Source organism: Carlito syrichta, unplaced genomic scaffold, assembly GCF_000164805.1.
Source record: "Carlito syrichta isolate Samal-C Ts95f unplaced genomic scaffold, Tarsius_syrichta-2.0.1 Scaffold304506, whole genome shotgun sequence".
Classification (NCBI taxonomy): Eukaryota; Metazoa; Chordata; class Mammalia; order Primates; family Tarsiidae; genus Carlito; species Carlito syrichta.
The window spans coordinates 420,138-445,041 of record NW_007248602.1 but is presented as its reverse complement, the minus strand read 5'-3'; the positions used below and the strand labels follow the sequence as shown (position 1 = coordinate 445,041).

At 40.3% G+C, this 24,904-nt stretch overlaps 1 protein-coding gene across 1 annotated transcript in view; it reads right to left on the bottom strand.

Annotated features, from left to right (window-relative positions):
- The window catches only part of BOD1L1 (biorientation of chromosomes in cell division 1 like 1), a 45,679-nt gene that overhangs the window by 5,962 nt on the left and 14,813 nt on the right, over positions 1-24,904 (bottom strand). The window contains exons 9-16 of the mRNA XM_008060058.1: positions 17,336-23,474; positions 15,130-15,194; positions 13,948-14,032; positions 9,803-9,846; positions 8,210-8,270; positions 6,382-6,452; positions 5,213-5,285; positions 3,938-4,017 (exon numbers count right to left, since the gene is read on the bottom strand). Of these exons, the coding sequence (XP_008058249.1) occupies positions 3,938-4,017; positions 5,213-5,285; positions 6,382-6,452; positions 8,210-8,270; positions 9,803-9,846; positions 13,948-14,032; positions 15,130-15,194; positions 17,336-23,474 (6,618 nt within the window). The remainder of the gene's footprint in view (positions 1-3,937; positions 4,018-5,212; positions 5,286-6,381; positions 6,453-8,209; positions 8,271-9,802; positions 9,847-13,947; positions 14,033-15,129; positions 15,195-17,335; positions 23,475-24,904) is intronic.

Here is a 24,904-nt window from a genome sequence, read left to right as displayed (position 1 = left end):
TCTAAATGGATCAGAGACCTAAATGTAAAACCTCAAACCATAAGAACCTTAGAAAATGCAGGACACACCTTTATGGAAATTGAAACTGGCATTCAATTTCTGAACAAAACCGTAAGAGATAAGATAGACAAGTGGGACCTCATTAAACTGGCAAGCTTCTGCAAAACCAAAGAAACCACCGAGAGCAGGGAGACAGCCTACAGACTGGGAAAAAGTATTTGCCAACTCTAGGTCTGAGAACGGCCTAATATCTTGTATCTACAGGGAACTCAAATGTGCTGAAAAGAAAAAAACAAACAACCCCTTACAAAGTGGGGAAAAGATATGAACAAACACTTCACAAAAGACATACGAGCAGCCAACAGACACATGAAGAAATGTTCAACCTCACTAATCGTCAAGGAGATGTAAATTAAAACTACACTGAGATACCACCTAACTCCAGTCAGAATGGCCATTATCAATAACTCAAAAAATAACAGATGTTGGAGAGGATGTGGTGAAAAGGGAACACTGCTACACTGTTGGTGGGAGTGTAAACTAGTGCAACCTCTGTGGAAAGCAGTGTGGTGATTCCTAAAAGCTTTAAATATCGACTTCTCGTATGACCCCACAATCCCCCTACTGGGAATATACCATGAAGAACTCAAATCACTCTATGAAAAAGATACCTGCACACGTATGTTTATTGCAGCATTGTTCACAATAGCAAGAACTTGGAACCAACCATGCTGTCCATCAAAAGAGGACTGGATTAAAAAAATGTGGTACATATACATGATGGAATACTATGCAGATATAAAAAAGAACAAAATCATGAATTTTGCAGCAACCTGGATGGCACTAGAGTCTATAATACTGAGTGATCTTTCACAGCAACAAAGATCTGAGTATCACATGTTCTCACTCATAAGTGGACCTTGAACATCTATCATAATACTGTAAGAAAGAGATTGACAGTGGTGGGAATCTATGGGGGGGTGGACAGGGAGGGCAAGGTTGGTGGGATTAACGGTAGTCAAAATCTATCTGGGGATGGGGGACACTCCTTACCAACAAAGGTGCCTGAACGATGCATATTTGTATACCTAACCCTTAATTGTACCCCACAATTTTAAAATAAAAAATATGATAAAAAAAAGTCCTGCCTATCCTTTAGAATCATTTTTTTAAAAAAAGTTTTTGAAAATCCATTATTGTTGCTGCTAGTGAGACTATTAAAAATGTAAGAGTTCTGAAGGCAGAAAAGCGTAATAAGGTTCAACCATAAAATGTTAATGCCATTATTTATTTTTTTTTCTGCAAAGTAAAAATTGTTCTCCTCCTTTTCAGCCTGGATTTTGTCCTTTTGATAGAAACTCCAAAAGAAGAACCGACAGAAATTGGCAACAGATTTTTTTCTTTGTGGAGTGGTGGAGGGGAGGAACTAGTAGAAAGGAATTGGAAGGTGCCAAAGAGAATTTCTGGGTATTCAGATGGGTGGACCTGGAGCAGTGACCTCTCAACAGTTAAATTATTCACCATTTAAACAAAAAAGTTCTGAGCACGAAACACCAAAATGTTTACACTGTATTGGTAATATAGCATATAAAGAAAAATACATAAAACAGAATGTACATGCAATTGCGACCATGTGACTGACACGTGATGTCAGCTGTGAGCTCACTTTCAGTGATGGATATTGAACATTAGTAGTACTGAATTTTAAACATTTTTAAGTTAAAGGCAGATATAAATAGTGGTTCTGCCATTTCTTCTCACACCTCAGTGGTTTGTCCCACTCCCAACTGGAGGGTATTGGTCAGAGGATGGATGGTCAGCCTGTTTGGCAAAGCCAAGAGCAACCTATTCGCTCTGACTTTATCAACACTGAGACTCTTATTACGCTGTGACTTTCAGCCTGGAACCTCTTCACAGTGTGTGTGTGTGTGTGTGTGTGTGTGTGTGTGTGTGTGTGTGTGTGTATTTGGGGGAGGGTGTCTGGGAACAGACAGAAGTTTTAGGGGTCCCCTCCCTCACTTCAGCTGGAACACCTACTCTTTTATTAGCTTCATAAAGGGTCTGAAGATGCACTGCCCAAAAGTCTTCAAACCACTGAATGAACTGCATTTCTGCTTTTGAATTGGTTCTTTCAGAGCCAGCATTTGATCATGTAAGCACCTAATCAGATCCTGATGACATGCACACAACTCATTTTTCATTCTCTGCTTTTATTTTTTCAAGCTTGACATTTTTTTTCCTTATTCCAATTTTAGTCTTTGAGTCTTGTCCTACACTTTTTACAATGACTTTGTTTTTACAAAGTGACACAAGCTTATTACATAAAAAACTGCAGGAGGGATAACAAAATTACTCCCAACTTACTGCCCCCAAATTACTAATATTAACATGAAAGGTAGTATTATAGAAATGCTATCACAAATGGTTTTCTGTGTAAGACAAAATTATTTGTAATGCCTGAAAATACTATCTGTGTATAAAATTTAATGAAAATAGTCAAGTTAAAGCTTATTTAAATTTAATATTTAAAAAATGTCATGAAATTGAAGGGAAAATTAAAAGATAACCGTTCAATCTGTTTCTTATGCAGGTGCCCTTGTGGATGTTGTGACGCCCCACCCCCAGCAGATTCTCACTACTGCCAATCCCCACACTCTAAAGTCTCCCACTACTGCCAATCCTTTTCTTATAGTATTAGGATAATTGCTCAAGGTCCGCTTAACAGTGAGAACATGTAATATTCACTTTTTTGTTTCTGTGATAGATCACTCAGTATTACATACTCTAAGTCCATCCAAGTTGCTGCGAAGTTCATAATTTTGTCGTTTTTTATGGCTGTGTAATACTCCGTGTATATGTATTTTTTTTAAATCCAGTCCTCTTTCTATGAGTAGCACAGTCAGTCCCATGTTTTTGCTACTGTGAATAATGCTGCAGTAAACATGTGTGTCTGCACATGTGTATCTTTTTCAGTGTTTCTTTTCAAATTTAGGAATACTGTCTCAGGATTCTTGTTCTAGACAGGGCAAGGTGAGAAATGGGTTAAAAAGCCCGTTTCTTTCCTTGGTCATGACCAACTGACAACATGACCCTTTCCGCCGTCTTTGGTTGTTAAGCATTTTCTTACTTTTTATTTCGTTCACCAGTTATTGACGGTAGGGGGAAAGGAGACTCTGAATTGGTTTTAGTGAGCTGGAAGTCGGTGCAAATATTTCTATAACCCGACTTAAGCACTTTTGGAATAAAGTGGAAAAATACTAATTAGGACAAGAGAGAGGAGGAGATGGAGCTAGTCTGGATAGACAATTGAGAAGTTTTAGAGTACCAATTCTCAGATATAAAGAGTACTCAGGAAGAAGTATCCAGCCAGAAACAGAAATCTGGGCCAACAGCAAGAGATGGCAGAAGTAAAAATTTGTGAGTCGCTTCTCTCTTCTCTGAGTTATAAAGTAAAAACAAGACCAGAGGAAAAAAGGCACTAAATGAGGCCAATCCAGACTATCCATATTTTGGAGGCAGAAGGTAAGCTATAGAGAAGACAGAGTAGTAAAATTTTAGAGTGATATGTATCAATCACCACAGTTCAATATTTTGGTACAAGTATTTTGTGATAAAGCACATATACTTTGGAAGAAAGTACCTAGAAACCTTAAGAAGTCAATAATACTACTGAACAAAACACAAGCAATGATTATATCTAATTGTTATGTTAATATAATCTTGCAGTTTAAGAATTATAAAGTGCAACATTTGATTTTTGGAGGGAGTAAAATACATACACTTTTTATAATAAATAAGATAAATAAAGTAAGAGTGATACTAAAGTAAGATATACAAAGTAAAAGGGATACTAAAATGAAAAAAAAGTATACTAAGTATTCACAATGACGTAATTAGGTTACTCCCAAAACTTAAAATTAGTATGTGGAAAAAATACCTTTGTGTCATGTGGCTCGGTTTCGGAACACTGCCTCTGTGCTGTTTCTATTCTGGAATCCAGGACATCTGGATTATCATCTGTAAATCAGTTTAGACAGAATCACAAAGGAAAAAACTAAATGAAAAATGAAGTACAGTTCTATTTTAAGGCAGTTGGAGCCGTCTTTCTTAGGCTTGTAATACGGAGAAACCAAAAGTCATTCTAAATGTATTCATAATATCATGTGATTTGACACTGATCACCAGCCTTTGGCTCTGGCAAAGTTAACAGTGAAATAAAACAAAAAATCCCCAAATATTTACATGACACCAACGAAGTAGCACCTTCTATGGAAAAGGGCTTAGTGCATAGTTCCCAGAGAGACTTTAACTTCAACTTCTTGAATGAGTTACCACCTAAAAGGTATAGATTTGTTACTGAGACCATGGGCTTTAGAATCAGATTTACTTTGTGGACGTAAAGTCATAATCTTTCAAAATCTTAACTTCTTTACTTATAAAATGGTGATGATACCTGACTCACAGAGTTACTGTAAAGATTAAATGATGTACTATGGATAGTACCTGAATATGGTATGAACTCAATAAACTGTTATAAGATAGTCACATGCTCCTAATCAAAACAGAAAAGCACTTGACTCTTCACTCTTTCTCATGTATTCATCTAATAAATACTGAATTTCTACTCTATGTTATGTAGTAAAGGTCCCTGCATTGTTCAATATGGCAGTTAGTAGCACACGGAGCTATTGACATTTAAAATAATTAAAATAAAAAACTCAGTCTCTCATTCACACTAACCACATTCAAGTGCTCAACAGTCACATGTGGCTAGTAGTTACTATACTAGACAAAATAAATATAAAACATTTCCATCACCGCAGTTCTACTAGATAGCACTACTACAGACCATGAGAAAATCAACAGGATGATACACAGAAGGGATATTGGACACACCTGGAATTAAGTGTTTCATTGACTCTGCAGGGCACCTGATCATGACATAAAATAATGGAACACAGTGGCACCTGGCTGGGTCCCACCTGTGTTACAGAGGGAGCCTGGGCATGTGTGAGTTCTAGGGACTGAGATTTCTACAGAAAACAAACTAGTTTCTAGAAAATACTCTGGAGGTGTCAAGCTAGTCTAGAAACAATTTAAGAGTTGTGAAGCAGACAGTACTACCCTGAAAAATTCTGTTACTGCTCTACTCTGTAAGATGTAAAATGTGATTTTCAAAAACATCTAAAACAGAAACATTTATTCTAAATACCCAGTTCATCGTCTGAAGAGGGATAATGCTTCTTTCTTTTTCTTTTAGGCATAGGTTTTTCTTCCTCTTCAACCTGGAATTAAGAATGATTATATTAACACATGAAAAAATGTTCAGCCTCACTAATCACCAGAGAAATACAAATCACAACCATGTTGAGATATCACCTAACTCCAGTAAGAATGGCCATGATTAATAAAACAAAAAACAACAGATGCTAGTGAGGATGTGGAGAAAAGGGAACACTTCCACACTGGTAGGGGGAGTGTTTTGATTTAAATGTAAATTCATACAAAACATCCAACTGGCTACACACTAAATTCAACAATTCTAGAAAATATGTTTTTTAAAACATCATTTCTCATTTTGCCATCTTTGAAGTCAAGCTATCTCTTACAATCAATGGCATGTAATAATTTCATTGGTAGTGTTTTTCTAACTCTCTTAGTGGCTCATTAAAAAAAATGGGCTTATCAGGAAGGATACAGTGTGGGACACACAGGTGGGTCCCAGCAAATAGTATCCCATGGTGTCCTTTAAAATACTCAGTCCACAGGCTGCAACTGAAACTCTGTCATAAAGTGGGATATGGAGGCTTTTTTGAATCAAGTATCACCAGAAAGTTAAAAACAAGCATTTTTAGTAATATATTCAATGCCACTTCTTGCCATCATTTTGAAATTGTTAAAATGGGCAGTGAGCTAAGAAAGCAAATCTGATGCCCTCGTGAGAAGATGGAGTGGTTCTGGGTGGGATCATCTCTGCAGGAGAACATTACGTTTTCTCCTAGAGGCAAAATGCTTGTAAGTTGTGCCACTTAACTTTGAATTTAAAGTGGCACTTGTTCAATGACCAGTGCTTACGAAATCCTGTATTTGGCATGCTTTTTCCATAATAAAAGACACCATTTGTGAAGAAAAAAATGGGCTTACTACAGTTGATGAAAGGCAGTACACAAAAACACATTCAGACTGTCTGACTTCTAAATAATCCTGGGACCTGCCAATGAACTAAACATTATTAAGGATATAAACAGGTAAAAGTGATAGGCAGAACTCTTATTACATCCATTTAATATTTAATTTATACAAAGAAGTGGAGCCTTTTTTGTGCATCAGTAAAAATACTACGTATAGTATTATATGCTTTAGCTTACTACGAAACCGTACCTCTTTAGGACCTGCTTCAACACTGTGACCTCTTACGGCTTCTGTGTTGTCTTTTCTGCCACTGGATATCTCTGAGTAACAGATATAAAACAGAAAAAAATCTCATTCTTCTATTCCAATACTTATTTTAGACGTGTGTAGGGGCGGGTAGGGGGAAACGAATCAGTAATTTCATTGAGTCCCACTTGTGTATGTGGCACTGCAGTAGCTAGCTCATGAGTAATTTTGATGGAATCCTCCATACAACACTGTTAGTCAAGTTCTATTTTTTTTCCATTTTCAGATGTGAGTAAATGGAATTCAAGGACGGAAGTAACACGTCTGGGGTCACAACACTGGACTTCACACAGCTGGCTTGAAGGCTGCTTCCTCTCCAAGTTTGTGTAGTAAGAAGTATCAACAAAAAATAGTAGTATCACAGTCATCAGATAAGCAAACATTCATCAGCATAACAGTATCAGGCCATTGCCTTGCTAGTCTATGGTGTGGCCATGTGCTCTTTGAGCTATGGCCAGGCCAGGCCATGTTTCCTCAAGCTTTGGCTCCCTCCCCTACCTTGGGGAGGTGAATCTCCTCTTCCCCCGCTTCCTCTCAAATTTCCTTTTTAGACATGCTATATTTTCTAACCTAAAAACCAAAACATCCAGTATTGAATATGAAAGGTGAACAGTCGCAAATGCACAAGTAGTTTACCACTTGAGGTCAATTTGGTACATTCAGTAAAGGTGAAGAGGTGCCTGTGACTAAGCAATTCCATACCTAGAAATGCAGATACACTGTGCACTGGCAAACAGGTAGGAGAGCAGGCACAGGCGTGCTCTTTATAATGGGGAAAAGTTGCAAAAGCCTAATGTACCCAGCAAAAGAAAAAGAAATAATAACTGCGGTATATTCAATAGTAATTAAAATAAAGTAACTAGAGTTACACAAATCAACAGGTCACAATCTCAGAACACACTGCTGAATGAGCAATAGCTGGAGATGGTTCACATAATGGGAGATCATTTACCTAAAGTAAGCAACAATGTTTATGGAACCATACGCATCAAATGCAGAATGGTGGTTCTCTGTGGGTCCCTTTGGAGTGGGATAAAAGGGAAAGAGGCTGGGAGTGTGAAGGGGTAAATGGGGATTCAACTGTATCTGATACATTATTTAAAAAGACACGTGAAACAAATACACTAAATTTGGGGATATGACAAAACTAGGTGAGCAGTACGTGGATGCTGATAATTATCATTGCTTTACTTCCATCTGAAATACAGTCTAAGATGTTATAAAAATAACTGTGTAAGTGAATAGAACCTCTTTCTCCATTCTTGAAATAGGAAATCAAGATTAGTAGATGCCAACAAAATTCCATGTTCTGTTTGAGAAAGGAGTTACCTGTCTGGAGTTGAGGAACTGCCGCCAGACCTAACCCAAGGAGATGATCCAAATAAATATGACATTCCTGATCTGCCATCACCCTGAGACTGCCTGTTAGAAGTTAACACCTTATAGTCAAGTACCTGCAAACCACAGGGGACTATGCATTTTGTATTCACATTAGATTGAGTCCACTGTAAAGTGAATGACAAAATTCTAGTCGCTATTTAAGGCAAGACACCACTTATAAGTTGAACGGCCTGGAATGAGTCACTTGACCTCTCTGAGCTTCACTTTCCTCAACTGTAGATGTGATGCTGTTATTTACTTTACTGGATTATATACATTAAATGAGGGACAATTTGCAAAGTAATCAGCACGAGGTTGGGACATAGAAGACACTCAGCAGATGGTAACTAAACTAGTATTAAAATTACTACCATGAAATTCCTCAACTTACCTTCTTTATTATAAGATTTGCTGTGAATTTCTTCATTTGTCCTAGATTCTGAATTTTCAACCTAAATATACAATATAAAAGGTATTTATGGGCAGTCTCACAAAAAACAGTAAAAAAAAAAAAAAAGGGCGTGGGGTGGAGGAGAAGGCAATTTACATAACCTGGTTATTTGTACAAGCACCAAAGGAATTGGAGTACACAATCTTTTTAATTTCACCCAGAAGCTCAAGTGCACAGAGCATCTTCCTTTTGAAAAAGTTTCAGTTCAACAAATTATTGTTCCACTCTGTTTATTCTCCTTGTCTTAAGGGTAAGACATAAGAGAGAAATTTTGTGAATTCTATGTACTTTTCTTCCCATCCAATGATCCTGCATGATTTTTTAAATTAAAAAACTACAGGATATTGTCATAAAACTTTCTGTTGGCAAATCTTGTCAATATTACTTTTTTTTTTTTTTAAACTAGGAGAAAGTCTCAGAATATCCTACAATGTTCTAAGTCCTAGCTATAGATTCTGTGCACATTTGTGCTTGATTGGGGAAAAAGCAGCTGCTGGGAGACTCAGAAGATGAAGTAGGATGGAGTACATGCCAGCTGGCTCTGTAGGTTTCAGCCCCATTGAGAATCTCTTTAACTTTCTAAATTTATTTTATTAATTTTTTTTTTCTTTTAGAGACAGGGTCTTGCTATGTTGCTGAGGTTGAACTTGAACTCCTGGGCTTAAACCATCTTCCCACCTCAGTTTCCTGAGTAGCTGGGATGACATGCCTTGCAACGGTGCCCGGCTGTATAATCTTTTTAACTCTTGGAGGGAAAACCTGAACATCAAGTGGGGCCTTTCCCTTCCTTCTTATTCAGCAGATTGTATAAGTTTCTAGCTATAAGACAGGGTGCTTTAATGAGGTAAGGCAAGTACTCTAATCCCACAGTTGCCTCATAGTGTCCTGATTTCTCCAGGGGCACTGGAGAGAATGCAACTTCTGCAAATCTACAAGCATTTTACAAAATGTTCACTCCTGATACAATAATTGGGTTTGCTATAAATACATTTGACAAAAACAAAACAAAACACACTTCAAGCACAAAAGGGACAAGTGTACCTGCATAATGAACATTTGTATACCTAACCCTGAATTGTACCCCACATCTTTAAAATAAAAAAATTAAAAATTAAAAAAAAATAGCACAAAGGGGATTAGGATCCATCTTGGAAAATATATATACTTAGCAATTATAGTTTGGTATTTTTGGAAAAGCCTTCTAAAAACATAAAGTCAACTTTAACTCTCAAACTAAAATCTATGTTAACTACAGCACTGGGATGGTTTAAGACATCAAAATCCAATTTTCAACCCTATTATCATATTACAAAATACAAAGTTCAGAGTTGTTTACCAGTGGACACAGGTCAACACGGAAAACAGCAAGTAAAAACTGCTGTCAGCATGTTGAACTTGGGCTTGACCCAACTGCCTCCTGGTCCTACCGAAATGCTCAGACAACCCCTCCCCTAGAAAGATCCTCCCCATCAGCTTTCCAAAAAATAAAACAAAAGGCCCAACAACAAAATCAAAACCATTACAGTGACTTACATTTAGTGCTTCGTTCACCAACAAAGGCTCCTTCTGTAGGTCAGCTGTTCAATACCAAAAATGAGATGTAAAGAAACAGTAGTTTCTGAACTGCAGAGAAACAAACTTAAAAGAGTTTTTAGAGCAGGACGGGAGTGTTGCTAAGTGGCCTAGCTGCCTTGTCAATGATATAATTCTGACCAATGATTTTCTACAATCCATGCTATACTACCAGAAAATTAGCATACTGTACTAATAGCAATTAGTGTTGCCTGCATTTTTATAATGATGACAGTGGTCCATTAAATCACTACAGTGACTTAACTATGTTGGTGATCTGAAGCTTAGAAAAAAGGTAGAAGACCTTAATGTAACTGTTAAGCTACAGTATAACACAGGCTCATTTAAAATAATGGCATCAAATGAAAAGTCAGATCCTATCTCCTCAAACAGCAATGGTCTGTTTATATTCTTTGGAAACTTGAAGCACAAGGTCTACTGCTTCTACTCAACAATGACAGAACTCACATTTTTCTTTTAAACAACTTCCTTTTACGTAAGTAGGTCTCTTACTAAACTGTACCTAAACACAGTAAAGCAATCTGAAATATAACTGTGGGAACAGAGGACTTCAGAATCTAAAAATATTAGGTTCTTGGCAATTAAAAATGAGATGTCAATTAACTGTACTATAAAACATCCACACACATTTTAACTCATGCATCTGTCCAAGCTTTGATTCGTCATCTTCAGCGTTGTAACATGTCAGCATGAATAAATTAGCAAGTCTTGGTGTGGTCTTCTAAGACTGGATGACACTTCTACTCAAAAGGCTCTTGAGGCGCTTTCAGACGATTTTTGTCTAAGAGGGTCCTCCACTGCCCTGACCCCACAAACCTCCCCAGAGAGTTGTGGGTAAGGATGTATACACACTATTCCTTGAATTTGAATCACTCCACCTCCATTGCCTTTTCTTTGCCTTGTCTGCCTAATGCACACCTACTCATCCTTCAATATTTAGCTCCAAATAAAGGGAGTGACAAGTACTTATGAATATTAAAAATTTATACAGATTGAGCACCCCAAATACAAAAAAATCTAAAATCTGAAACGATTTAAAATCTGAAACTTTTTGAGCACTTGCATGATGCTAAAAAAAAAAAGAAAAAAAAAAAGAAAACTGCTCATTGGAACGTTTTGGATTATGCTCAGTGAGGTATAATGCAAATATTCTGAAATCCTAAATACTTTTGAGCCTAAGCATTTGGATAGGGGATACTCAATCTGTATATTCTTTGACTCCACCCCAACTCAATTCACTTTTATGGAAATACTTGAGGAAACACATGTAGTGACATGCACGTGAAAGTTCACTGCAGCTCTATTTATAATAAAAAACTGAAGACAACTAAAGATCTAAGATCAGTGTTACAAAGTATTATTTAGCTGTTAAAACAAAAGAAGTGGATCTGTATACACTGATACAGTAATCAAGGATGCCCGCAATATGAAAAAAAGAAATTATAGAACAATATAAAGAAATATTAGGATCTTCATTTAAATACATAATTGTATTGAAGGTGGTTGCTCACAGGGAGTGGGAAACTTTTTATGCACTTCTATATATTTTACTTTCTATAATTAAAGAGGAGCGAGACGTTGATTCAACCAACACAAGTCTTTCTCAAGACCCAACCTTGGAAAGCTGACTCTCATAGACACACATGTATCTTTACTATAGCTCCTTACTCATTTGCACATCCATCTCAGTGAATAATGGATTTATACCCATCAGTCATTTCAATCTTGATTTCCCTAGTACTGACAAGTATCTGGTTTAATGATGTTTGCCAGAGGAATAATTTAAAGGGCCAAGCTGACAATAGTAGGCATTATAACTGCCATCCTAGTACTTTTCACAGGAGCCTGGATTGTGGTGTGGGACACTATTTGGTTCCAGGAGCAGAGCATTTGACTTAATTTAAGCTAACCTGGAAGCTACAACCCTCTGGTAACAGTAATTGCTTTGGGGTGGACATACAAACCTATGCTTAATCAGAATAAGTCTCAGGATTTTGGCCAGGAATGAGAGGACAAAGCTATTTTCTAGAGGCCATAAACAAGAAAGCAATGACCTCTGTGAGGGGATGGGGGAAAAGATAAGAAATTGGGTCTCTCCTAGATGTGTCTTTGGGGATAGCAAAATGCTTTTGAATTATGCTTTGCCTGAATTTTTTAGTTCTGTGAGGTAATAAAGTCCCTTTAAGTAAATACTTGGAGGATTTTCTGTTGTAAGTATTTGCAACCAGGGATTGGCAGTAGCAGAACACTGCCGGAGGGTGGGGACACACAATACCACTAAGGGTAGCTGATCTTAAACCAGGCAAAGTGAGGACCAAAGGGAGGTCCAAACTTCACCTGTACGTAGACCACATATGTACCTACTCCTGTCTTGTATCCCACAACTTTAAAATAAAATATTTTAAAATGAAAATAAATAAATGAATTTAAAAAAAATAGGATTTGTAGCCAAAATCACCCTGACTGTTCATTCCACCTAACCCGAACAGAAATTTCAACATACACTGTAAATAAAAGCAGAACTGGCTTAAATTTGGTCACCTACTTACAGCTCCTGAAACTTTTTAAAGTCAATGTGTGAATCAGAAGAAAATATACAATCATGACTAGAGAGTACAAAGTAGAAATAATTTTCCACTGTCACAATTTTTCTCACTCCCATTTCTTTAACCCAGTGGTTCCTAAAGTGTGGTCCAGAGCTCCTTCTGAAAGTTCTTGAGGATTCCATCAAGGAATCCATAAAGGACAAACTAATGTCATATTAGTACTAAGATGTTATTTGTCTTACAAACTCAGTGTACAATGGAGTTTTTTCAGAGGCCATATGATGTACCAACAATGATCTGAAAAGGTTAATAAAATTCAATCATGTATCATAGATTTTCTTGGTATACTTCAACTCAAAACAGCAAGCAGAAACAGACTAAATGTGGAAAGTTATGAGAAGCCAGGTAAGTTTTCTATTAAGCCAGACTTTTAAAAACATTTGTAAAAAATGTTAAACAATAGCACTTTTCTCACTAAATTTTGTCATTTTGGATAATCTAGTTATTTTTCTATGGGAGTTATTTATGTTAACGTATAGTGAGTTAATTAGATTGAATCAGCCGGGCTCGGTAGCTCAGCCTGTAATCCCGCGCTTTGGGAGGCTGAGGTGAGTGGACTGCCTGAGCCCGCGGGTTCGAGACCCGCCTGGGCAACTTGGTGAGACCTCATCTCTACAATAAATCAAAAAATTAGCCAGGCGTGATAGCGCGCGCCTGTAGTTCCAGCTACTTGGAAGGCTGAGGCGGAAGGATCGCTGGAGGCCAGCAGGTTGAGGCTACGGTGGCTGGGAGCGTGCCACTGTACTCCAGTCTGGGTGACTGAGTGAGACACCAACTCAAAAAAATAAAAATAAAAAAAAATTAGACTGAAACAATATTTCTTTTTCTCAGTTTTAATTTCTTATTTGGTAAATGTCAACAGGTATAATCCGTATAGCAAAAGCTGTTTAGAATTCTCAGTAAGTTTTCAAAGTGCAAAGTGGTCCCTAAGACCAAATGTCTGAAGAGCTGCTTTATCTTTTCTGATATGGAGCGTCTCCCCTAAAAACCTCAGTCAACAACGAGAATGTCTCCCATGGAGGATGAAAACAGGCTGCACCAGCTGAGAGGAGCTTCAGTGAAGCCCTGGGGGCAAAAGTCAGAGCAAGGCCATGAATGCATGGTTGAAAGAGGGCATATAGGCTTAGAATAGACTCTTGGAAATAAGCTGCTATAGCATCTGGAAGGGCAGGAAGGGACACGGAGAAACATTTTTGAGATCGGGCAAGACTTTTGCTCCAAAACTGTTTCTTTTTGCCACCATTATCTGGAGACAGCATATTTAAACAATTACCTTACATAAAGGTGACTGACATTTAATGAAAAAAGTATACACTAAATATAAAACAGTAAAGAATTTTAATCTATTTTCAAAATGAAGAGGCAAATTCATATAGCCTGTCAGCATTTTATTATGAATGAGCTATTGATTTCAAGCTGCAATGAAAGGTAAAAACACATGCAGGAAAACCAATGCAAATAATTACTAAAGGAGCTTACCTCTTCCACTTGGTTTTCTCCCACTTGGACTTTCTGGTGATGCTGGAATTTCATATTTTTTCTCTTCCTCTGAGGGCACACATGTCTAAAAAATCCAAAGCACCATAAAAATAAGTTAACTGAGGTTTTTAAAACAAGAAGGCAAGACTAACCTCAAGTGAATAAACAAAAACCTCAAGATCTTGAAACAATATAAATGTCTACTTTCAAGTCTAAACAAAATTTTAAAAAATGAATGCCAGCCTTTGAAAACAAAAGCAATAAATCAATTTAATCTCGTTTTTCATCCATCAGTGGCTCTCCCACGGCTTTAAAAGCAAACCCCAACTCAGCACAACACACAAAGGGCTCTTCCATGAATCACTGTCTGAGAAACACTGAGAAACACTATCAGCCCTGCCCACCCATGGCTAGAACACACAACTCCCATTGCCTGGAAAGCTTCCTTTTCTTTTTCTTCTGGTAAACTCCCACTCTGCTTTCAAAATTCCACCCCAGTGTCCTCTTACAGGTGCTCCTGCCTGCCCACTCATTGCTCCTGTGGGGCAAGTTGTGTTTCCTCTGCACTGTTCGTAACCCCATGTTCACTGCTGTCTTGCCCTATTCAGAGGGTACTATAAGATCAGTCTGGAAAGGGGGCACAGAGAATAAACTGGGTAAGGCACACAGGCCATGATGAAACAATAAAAGCAGATTTTATTCTAAGTGTGATAAGAAGCCACCAGAAATTTTAAGCAGGGCGATGACAGGACATAAAGTATGCTTTCAAAGGCTGCTCGCGTGGTTGTGTGAGCACAGACTGCAGTGTAACAAGCCTAATGGGGATGCCCCTGAAGTAGTGGCTTGCACAAGGGTGGCGGCTGTGGCAACAGAAATGGATTCTTGCTGTTTCAGAAATGAAACCTGTAAGAACTGGCGATGGATTAAATGTGGGGTGCCAGAGAGAGACACTGAAGGTGACTCCCATGTTTCGGGCTTGAGTAAACAGGATTGACGATGGCATATTACTATACTCAGAGTATTAAGCTTCTTAGCTTACCCCCCACAGGATATAGCAATAACATTAAGAGTCGTAAGTGCGAGGAGAGGAGCTACATACTGCTTAAGTAATACATGCGTATACAGGGTAAAATGTGACTTAAAACCGCTTACAGCGCAGCACAGCTGAATTATAAGCCATACCTCTGTTTTCAAGTTGGCTTTCAGTTTCATTCCTCCTAAAACATTCGAAGGAGACTCTTCATTGCCTAATGAAATTCAAACCGTTAACACAATTTAAGAATTTGCTTGCAAAATACATCTGGGATCAAAAAGTAATGGAATGCAGTTCTGGGGCATGCTGTACCACCTTCCTTCGCTGGTTTGTAGAAAATAATAAAAATTAGGTTGCATGGAAAGGATCTGGATGAAAGGTAGCAATCCTTTACTCATCTCGGGGGCATAAAACTTGTTTGCAAAGTAAAATGGCTGCCCAGAAAGAATGATAAAGTATTATTTGTGGAGACATCTTATTTCCAAGTATTTTTCTGCTGTGATCTCCATCAGGTTTGTCCTTAAGAAAATAAGCAGAGAAAGTGAGATAGATTCACTTTACCTGCTTCCCACTGACACACCAAAAACTGAACATAAAGTTTAAAAAACGGAGGCGGACAAAAATAAAAAGGATTTTCTCAGGTAGAGACGCAATTCTACTCTGGTCCTGCCCTATTCTTTCTCTCTCCTATCCTGCAACTTTCAGCTTCTCCAGTTGTCCTCACCAGCCCACACATGAGCCTCCAAAAAAAAGTCTTCCTTTCTCCAAGAACCTGCAGGCTTTTCCTTGCTAGAAGCCCTTCTATTTTCACTTCACCAGGGGAAAAGACGAAGGGAGGAAGAGTAACAGACGACAGCAATTACTGAGTCACACACAAACTTCTGAAACATCTGATTTACTCTAGGCTAAATCCAATGGAAATTCTTGAAGTTACTTATTTCTACTGTTGGAACATTTCTTAATGTTTCCTAAATCCTTATAATGAACAAGAGTAAAACTACTGGTCTTAGCTTCCTGAGGCTGGGTTAGCTGATGGCTAAGGTCTGTTCCAGTTTAAAAGCCCAGGATGCCACAGTTTATGCAGCCAAAGCAGAAAAGAAGTCAATGTCCTCTGACTTCTTCATATCCAGCCCACATGCTCTGTTTGAGTTCTAATCGCTTCGTGTGCTTAACCCCATCCTATAGAGTGTCACTGCCCACTTTTCTCCCCCTCTTTACCCTCTATACTTGCATCCACAGAGCCTGGCACCTGGTATAAAGTAACTGAAGTTGGATGGTACAATGAATAACTGAGATGATATCTTTGACAGTTATCAACTACTTCTTAAAAACAGCACCATCTGAAATCTAGCAGTTGGGAACATATTTCCTTTCTCTTTCATACATATTCTAAATCAGAAACTAACTCATTTTACCTGAACAATACACTCAGATAAAGAGAATAAAAACAACACGCTCCCTTGATTTGAAGGAGCTAGTAAACTGAACTGATAAACACTACAAATCTGTAGTCCGATGAGGGTTGGAATGATGTTTGCTTTTGTACGATTATCTGCCATAATTATCAACCTCATTTTATACAACAGGAAACTAAGGCTCAGAAGCGCTATTTTTTCCTAAGAGGCACCCAACAACCATGCAAGTTTCCTAAATTTTCGAACCCTACTTTCTTTTCTGTAAAATGAAGTTGATTAAAAAAAAATACCCCTTTCTTAAGTTTACAGTAACATATCCTTCTTTTGACTGACAGGGAACGTGAAGGCCAAAAGGGTTTAGTAATTAGCAGCAGTCATGTCTGGCTGATTTCCCACGCCTCAGCCTCCTGCCCCTTCTCTCCTCACACACAAGAAATGGGTCTATGATTTTACACTTTATTTATTTGACTTTCTGAGTCAGAGTCTCACTCTGTTACTCAGGCTGGAATGCAGTGGCTTGCTCATGGTTACTGCAGCCTTGATCTCCTGCGCTCAGGTGATTTTTCTGCCTCAGTCGTCCAAGTAGCTGGGGCTACAGGTGCACCACCATGCCTGGCTAATTTTTTGATTTATTGTAGAGCCAAGGTCTCACTATGTTACCAGACTGGTCTTGAACCCCTGGGCTCAGGCAATTCTCTTGCCTCTGCCTCTCAAACTGCTGGGATTACAGGCATGAGCCACCATGCCTGGCAGGTTTTACACTTTTATCTTTTAGAGAAGCTTGACCTTCAAGTTCTTATTCTGCAACATTATGATACAAGAAAAAAGATTACATCAAAAGATGGAACCAAAATCAACATTTGGAGGACTGTCCTAACTGCACTGTGCCATACCAATATCTGCAAAATGCTAAAATTTGCAACTAGGAACAGATCCTCACCTACGTCAGGCAGATTTTCTTCAGAAGAAACAGTGACCGCGAAGCCTCCTTCTTCGGGAAGTGGTCTCCTCATGCCATTACCATCTTCAGTTTTCTCAGTCAACGCTCGATCTGTTCCTTTGCCACTGTGATCACCCTTCGTGGTCAAGCACTGCCTACCTTTAGGAGCCAGCAGAACTACGTGGGAAGCGGCAGGAAGGACCACCGTGTGGGAAGGGGCGATTTCTGATGCCTGGCTAGTGATACAGGCGGTGGTGGTGGTTTTCAAGTTGCCTTCAGGACCCTGATGATCAGGGGACGCACAGGAATGCTCACCTGCCGTGTCTCTGCCAGGTGACTTGTCATCAGCTTTTTTCGCACTGGTATTTACTGCTGCCAAACAGTGAACACTGACAGAGGGATCCTCAGCCGCCTGCCCTGACATCTGCTCTGGTCCTCTCAGACGGATGGGTGCACTCTCCTCTAAGCCCCTTCGTGCTGAACAGCTCGCTGTGCCCTCTGCCGTCCCTGTCTCTGGGCTTTCATCCTCTCTCTGAATGGAGCTCAACGACACATTCTTCTCTTCTGCATTTGCGAGGTGCAAAGTGCTCTCTTTCTGTCCTCTTCCTACAAACGGTCCTATGCCAGGGCACCCCTTGCCATGCCTCTCTTTCTCTTCTGCATACACAGTGCTTGGGTGGCCCTGCCCTAAAGAGGGTATGTACACTAATGGCCTGTCGTGCCCTTCCTCAGTGCTCACTGTTGTCACAGGGCCTGCTTCTTTGCTTTCTGTGACTGGCCCAGGACACTGAAAGTTATTTTCAGCAATCAGGCTGGGCATGGGTACCTCGCACTTGCTCACCTTTGTGGCTGACAGGTCACCACACCCTTCTGGGTTGTTTGCAGTCAGCTGATTCTCTTCGTGTCTGTCAATGCCAGCGACAACCGGCACACATTCTACCGTGCTGGTGGAGATGATGGCAGCATCGCTCAAGTCTTCCACTCTTGCGACAGTGGTCCGATCTTCATCCTGGGGGACAGCACCAATCATGACAGCTTCGCATCCTTCAGAGGTGCTTGTGGAAATCAAGGCGGTGTCACTCATCTCTTCCACAGTGACCAAGGGATGGCCTTCCTCCTGAGGGACAGCACTGGATACTGGGCCTTCACAGTCTTCCACCGAGCTTGTGGAGATGATAGCACTCCCGTCTTTTTCTTCCATGACCATGCCAGCTCGTTCATTTTCACTTTCAATAACTACACCAGAAACAGAGGCCTCACACTCTTCTGCTATGCTGGTGGAAATGAGAGCACATTCGTCCTTTTCCTCCTTGCTGGTGGAGGCAAGAGGACTCTCAGCTTCTGGGGGTGCACTGGGCATAGGCCCCTCAAAGTCGGCAGGGCTTACAAAGATTGGACCTTTAGCTCTTTCTTCCACTGTTGCAACCGGCTGTAGATTTTCGGCACACTTGGTGGTTGTTGCACTGGAAATAGGCACTTCGCACTCTTCCCCTATGCTTGTGGAAATCATGGCACACTCGTCTTTCTCTTCATTTCTGCTGGTAGTGAGTTGGCCCTCATCTCCTGAGACTGCACTTGGCATGGGGGCCTCAAATTCTTCCATGTTTACTCCAGCACCTTCCATATTTTCTTCAGTTCTCAGAGGACCTGATCCACCTTCTTCCACATCTATAACTGTGCTTACCTGAGAGGTACAATCATTTGTTGTACTGGTGGAAATCATTAAGCCTTTGCCTTGACTAGTACCCCCAGCTAAGCTATTTTGGTCGTTAATATCACCACCAGCCATTGTTGCTGTGAGACCATCGCACTCTTCATTTTCTACAGAGGTGATGATGCCCTCATCTTCTTTCTCACTTGGTGATGTGTGGGCAACTTCACATTCTGGGATTGCACCGGAAACAAGGATGTGGTAACTGCCCCCTACCAGGCCAGTGGAAATTGTTGTATCTTCAGCTTTTTCTTTCCTGGTGAGCAGACTGCCACTTTGATCAGAAGCAGCACTAGTCATAGGACCTTCACAGCCTTCTGGAACTGGAGTCACTTCATCCTTTCCTGAAGCCACACTGGTCACACTGCTTTCTACGATCCCTTTTGCACTAGAGCAGATCTCTGTGTCCTTAACTTCCTTTTCTGCACCACTCACGCTGTCAACGTTACTTTCGTGTGCATTCATAGTGGCCATTCTGGCCTCAGCTTCCACGTGGTCTACCACAGTACCAGTAGGACTGCCACCTTCGGCGCTTTCACAGATCGAGACTCCTTCACTTTCTTCTCCTATCCCCGTGCACGTGGAAGCATGCCCAATTTCATTTCCTCTTCCAGTACTGGTCACAACACCCTCCCCTTCCTCATCCTCCTCTTTGGCACCTGTGCTGGTCACAACACCTTCATCATCACACGCATCCGCGGCGACCAGTGGCACGTTAGAGCCTTCTTTGGTCATGGTGCTGTCCATTGCACTCTCTCCATTTTCTTCTGACTCAGAACTCATGGCAAAGCCTTCGCTGCTCCCTTCTGAACCCGTGCAACTTGCCGGCCCCTCTCCATCTTCTTCCGTTATACCCGTACTGGTGACTGCGCTCTCACCTTCTGTTCCATCATTCACAGAACCATCTCCTTCTTGGATGGCACTTGTTCCTGGTGGTGTGTCATTATCTACCAGGACCACACCTGCAGCTGTAACCACACGCTCCTCTCGGGGCCCTGCCCCAGTTACAGAGCAGATCACAAAGTTATCACTTCTGCCTTCTGCTCCTGTACATGTCACAGCGCCCTCCGTTTCTTTTTTGGGACTCATTCTGGTCATACTTTCCTGGGACCCATCGACCGCTTCACTGCTTATGGATCCTGTTCTTATTTCTGTCCCAGCACTTGTGACTGCTCCATCGCTTTCAACTTCACTAATAAAAGTGGCAGTTCCTTCGACTATTTCTGAGTCTCTACTGGAAGAATCATCACATTTTTCTTCAGAGCCTGCACTGGTTACAGCATCATCCTTTTCTTCTGCCACAACACCGTTCATGTTGGCTTCAACTGTAGCTGCGTGAGGAACCACTGGGTCTGCTGCTCGGTCCTCCGACTCAGCCACAGCACACTCCCCACTGTCTCCTTCCTTGGTGCTGGTGAGGAAAGTCTCACTTTCAGCAAACCCCTCTGTGACGAGAGCCCCGCCTTCTTCAGCTGCAGCAAACACAGTGCACTCACTGGCTTCTGCCCCAGCATGAAGAGGATTGTTCTGGGGGTGTGCGCCTATTATGAAACCTTCGTCTGCCTCGATGCTGGTGCAAGGCAAAGCCACCTCACTCTCTCTCGTTTCTGAGGAAGTGGTTGTGGCAGCCCCAGCCTTTACTGGGCTCAGAGGGACACCTGTGTCCTTCCTTTCAGTGCTGGTGGCAACAGAAGTCTTTTCCGCTCTGCCAGGCCCAACTGCCCCATGCTCGGTCTTTCCATTCCGCTGGTGCAAAACGGAGGACCCAGAGCCACCTCTACCACTGGTGTCAACCTCACTGCTTTCTCTCCTTGTCTCAGCATCAACTGGTCTGTCTTGCATTTCACCTGGGTCTCTGTGGTGCTGACGTTTCACAGTCTCAGCCTCTGTTTCTGTACTCATGTCTACCACACGGTCAACAGAAACACCATCCTTCTTGCCCTTTTCTACTGTAGCTCCAACTGTTTGCTTTAAACAGGGCTCTGCACTCAAGTCACTTTCTGTCTTGGCTGCTTCCTCCAAGCCACCTTCTTTGCTAAAATTCTTGTCTTCCACAATCATGCCTAAATTGTTCCTGAGAGGCATGATTACTTTTCCTTGTTTACTGTCCAGTAAAGTGACCTGGCAACCTTCTGGAATGTGTCTTCTGCTAGTGGTGCTGCATTTCACTGATGCGTCTACTGTGGCGCCTTCACCACCTTCCTTGCTGTCACTTGTCCTAGGAGCTTCTGATTCCCTGTCAGGTAAGGTTTGGTTAGGGACAGCAGAGTGACCCACAGGGGAGGTGCTGGCTGTGCCACCTTCTGAAGCAGTTCTTTTGTCAGCGACAGAAATTACTTCAGAACCATGAGAGTCTTTCAGAGGCACCACAGTCACTGAACTCACGGACAGTGAGGGGTCTAAATCCATGGAATGTTCAAGAGCAGCCTCTTCTTGAGCAACATGCTCTTCAGAGGGTTTGGCTACGCTTTTCGGATTCTTCTGTACCCTGTCATTCTCTGGCAGGGCGCTAGGTAACATTCTATAAGAAGTTTCAGAGTCTACATTCACTTTCTGAGTTTCTTGTTGAAAGGGCTCTTTGTCCCCGGGATTCAGTTTGGACACAGCACTTTGGATGTGCACTTTCTTGGTCAGGGTGCTTCTTTGGTCAGTATACTTTTCAGAATTACTGCTAACTCCTGTCCCATGCTCTGATTTGCAGGATGGAGATGTTATTTTTGAATCTACTGTAGAAACTCTTAATTCATCCTTTAGAATTATTGCAGTGGTTTTTTGTTTCATAACATTTTCACCATCGACGTCTTGCTGAAAGGTATTATTGTTGCTGTCTTGGATTTTAGACACTTCAAATACATTTTCAATGCCTGGTTCACAGTCAATTTCCATTGGCTCTTGTTCAGGGACCAATGTGGCATCACTACTTTTTTTTGGTCTTTGAAGAGAGGAACTGCTGGGAGTGCCCAAAGCGTTTGCAGCTAATTTTTCTTCTCCCTTGGCCATTTCTTGTGATAAGCTTCCTCTTCGATTTTCACAGATCTTTCTACTTAGCTTCTTTTCCATGACTGAACTATTTCCTCTGGCCTTTTCATGATTACTGTCAACTTCTTTACCATCCTTGTCATCTGATCTATTCTCTTCCTTCTTTTTCACATCCTTACTACTATGCTTCAAGTTTCTGCTTTTGTGCCCATCTGATAACCTTTTCTCAAGCCTGGAGGAGCTCAAATCTTTGTCAGCCTTATATTTCTCCTTTGCTAATGGCAGCTTAGCTCTATGGCTAGAATCTTTCTGTGCATTATGTGTTGAAGCAGCAGCAGTATCTAATACAGGTTCAACATTCGTTTCTTCAAAAGGTTTATCTTCAGTTTTAGACTTTCGCTGTTTTTCGGAGTCATTTTCTTCTGTGTTTTTCTCCTTATCTGGTTTTGGAGTGGTTGCCTGTTTTGTGACACTGTCCTGTAATTCTGTTTCTACAGCTTTTAATTGTTTGCCTTGACTTTTTGACTTAGACTTTAACAAAAGTTTCTCTTCTAGCAAGCTCTTTGTTCTTCGTTTCTCCTTGTGAACAACCTCTTCCGGTTTTAAATTACTATCTAAATTAGTTGAGTCCATATCACACTTATCTTCTGAATAACTTTCGCTTCTTCTCTGTAATGTGATACCATGTTGCTTGGAACTTAGAGAATCTTTCTGAATTTTAGAATCACTTGAGCGTCTTGATTTGTGTTCTGCCTTAGTTTTTTCAGCTGACAAGTGTTTTTCTTTTTTGCTGTTTTCTTTACGAATATTCTCATCTGTTTTTATAATATATTCAGAAACTGGCTTTCCATCTTTGCCCAAAATTGATAATTTCCTTTCATTTCTATGTTTACTTTTTCGCTCAGCTTTATCATCTGAGGAAAGCTTTGTTTGTTGACTTTGCTTTTGAGTATTTTCCTCTGCTTTTAAACCTTTTTCAGAAGAGTGAAGTTCAGTCTCGTCACCCATCTTATGTATACCATCACCTTTATATTTATGTTTCGTAGACAATTTGTCTTCTGATGGAGTTTTTTCTTTTTCAGGTTTCTCCTTAGAGGATTTCACCTCTTTCTTAGGTAGGTTTTTCAAATGTGGTATTTCAGAATCATCTTTCTTTAGATGCTTTTCAGTTTTAAGTGTGCTTTTCTGTTTCTGTAGTTCTTCGGTGCCGATTTCTGATTGTTCTACTTGCTTTTTTACATCTCTTGTGTTAGTCTCTTCCTGTGCCCCTTCCACCACAACAGGGGTGGATGTCCGTCTTTTATGTTCTCTTTCTATCTTGGATTCATTTTTGTTTTCATCAGCTACATGCAAAGACTCTGAAAGTCTCCGGGAAGGTTTACTTGGTTCAATTTTTGCATGAACATGCTTTGGCTCCTTTGAAGAAGACACTTTTTCCTTTTCACAATGCTGTAAGAAAATGAAGGTCAAAATATGAGAAATACCAAAATCAATGCTTAGATTCACATTTAACATTTGGGTGCATTTAAGATGCTGAGTGCTATCACATGTTATACCTTACTTAATTCTAGCTAGCAGCCTGTGGTATTATTAACCCATTTTCATCAGGAATTTGAAACTCAGCACAATGCAGTAACTTGATGATGAGGCCACAAGCTGCTGTATTAGGACTGAGTTTAGATGACCTCATTCTGAGTCTAGTACTTCTGTCACTACATCACAGGCACCTTTATAGGCACTAGTTATTTCTCCAGAGATTCATTTGTGCACTCTTCAACTCTGAATCACTAGATCTCACTGATGCCCAGTAGTAATTAGTAAATATAAGATGAATGAATGAATGAATGAATGATGGTTCAATGTTCATTTCTTTCTTTCTTTTTTTTTTTTTTTGAGTTGGAGTCTCACTCTGTCGCCCAGACTGGAGTGCAGTGGCACGCTCACGGTCACCGCAACCTGGACCTGCTGGGCTCTGGCGATCCTTCCGCCTCAGTCTTCCAAGGAGCAGGGACTACAGGCATGCGCTACCATGCTTGGCTAGTTTTTGATTTATTGTAGAGATGAGGTCTCGCCAAGTTGCCCAGGCGGGTCTCGAACCTGTGGTCTCAGGCAATCCACTCGCCTCGGCCTCCCAAAGTGCTAGGATTACAGGCTGAGCCACTGAGCCTGGCCTCAATGTTCTTTTCAATCAAACACATAATACATGAGGATGAAGGTATAAGGCAATTTAAAAATCTTACACTGACATACGGATTTCCTATATTTTAATTCAGAAACTTGATTTATGAAAACCTCATGAATTTAGACTACTTGCACAATATTCTACGTATAAAGTTTAAAGTGCACACAATAACTCATAGTAACAGTAACAATATCATATAAAACCTATGTATATACTTACGTATTCAAGGGAAGAGACTGAAAGATTACAGCATCTAAACCTTCCTCCCACACCATGGTTTGGCACTAAGTAGATTATTAACATTAATGAGTGAATGTTAACTAAATCTACTTCAATAAAGACACACTGACTACCAGCTATAACTTTTATTCAAATAATTGGCCTGAGTCTTCAGATAGACCCTTGTGCTTCTGGGTCAGCTTAATGCTGCATCTCCTTCAATTTCAACACAAAGATTAATGTACTCTTACTAATAATAGAAACCAGGACACAAGAAGACCTTAATAAATACTTTAAATTCTTCAAAAAACGAATAGGAGTTGTATTAACCTAATTTTACAATAAAAACGAATCCTAAACTTTCTCTGCTCCCACTGCTTCACTTGACCAGCCTCAAAACAAAATAAAATAGCTAATCCTAAACAAGTAGTGCAGATAAAATTTTACGAGCTTATTCACATAAAGATTTATCATGACG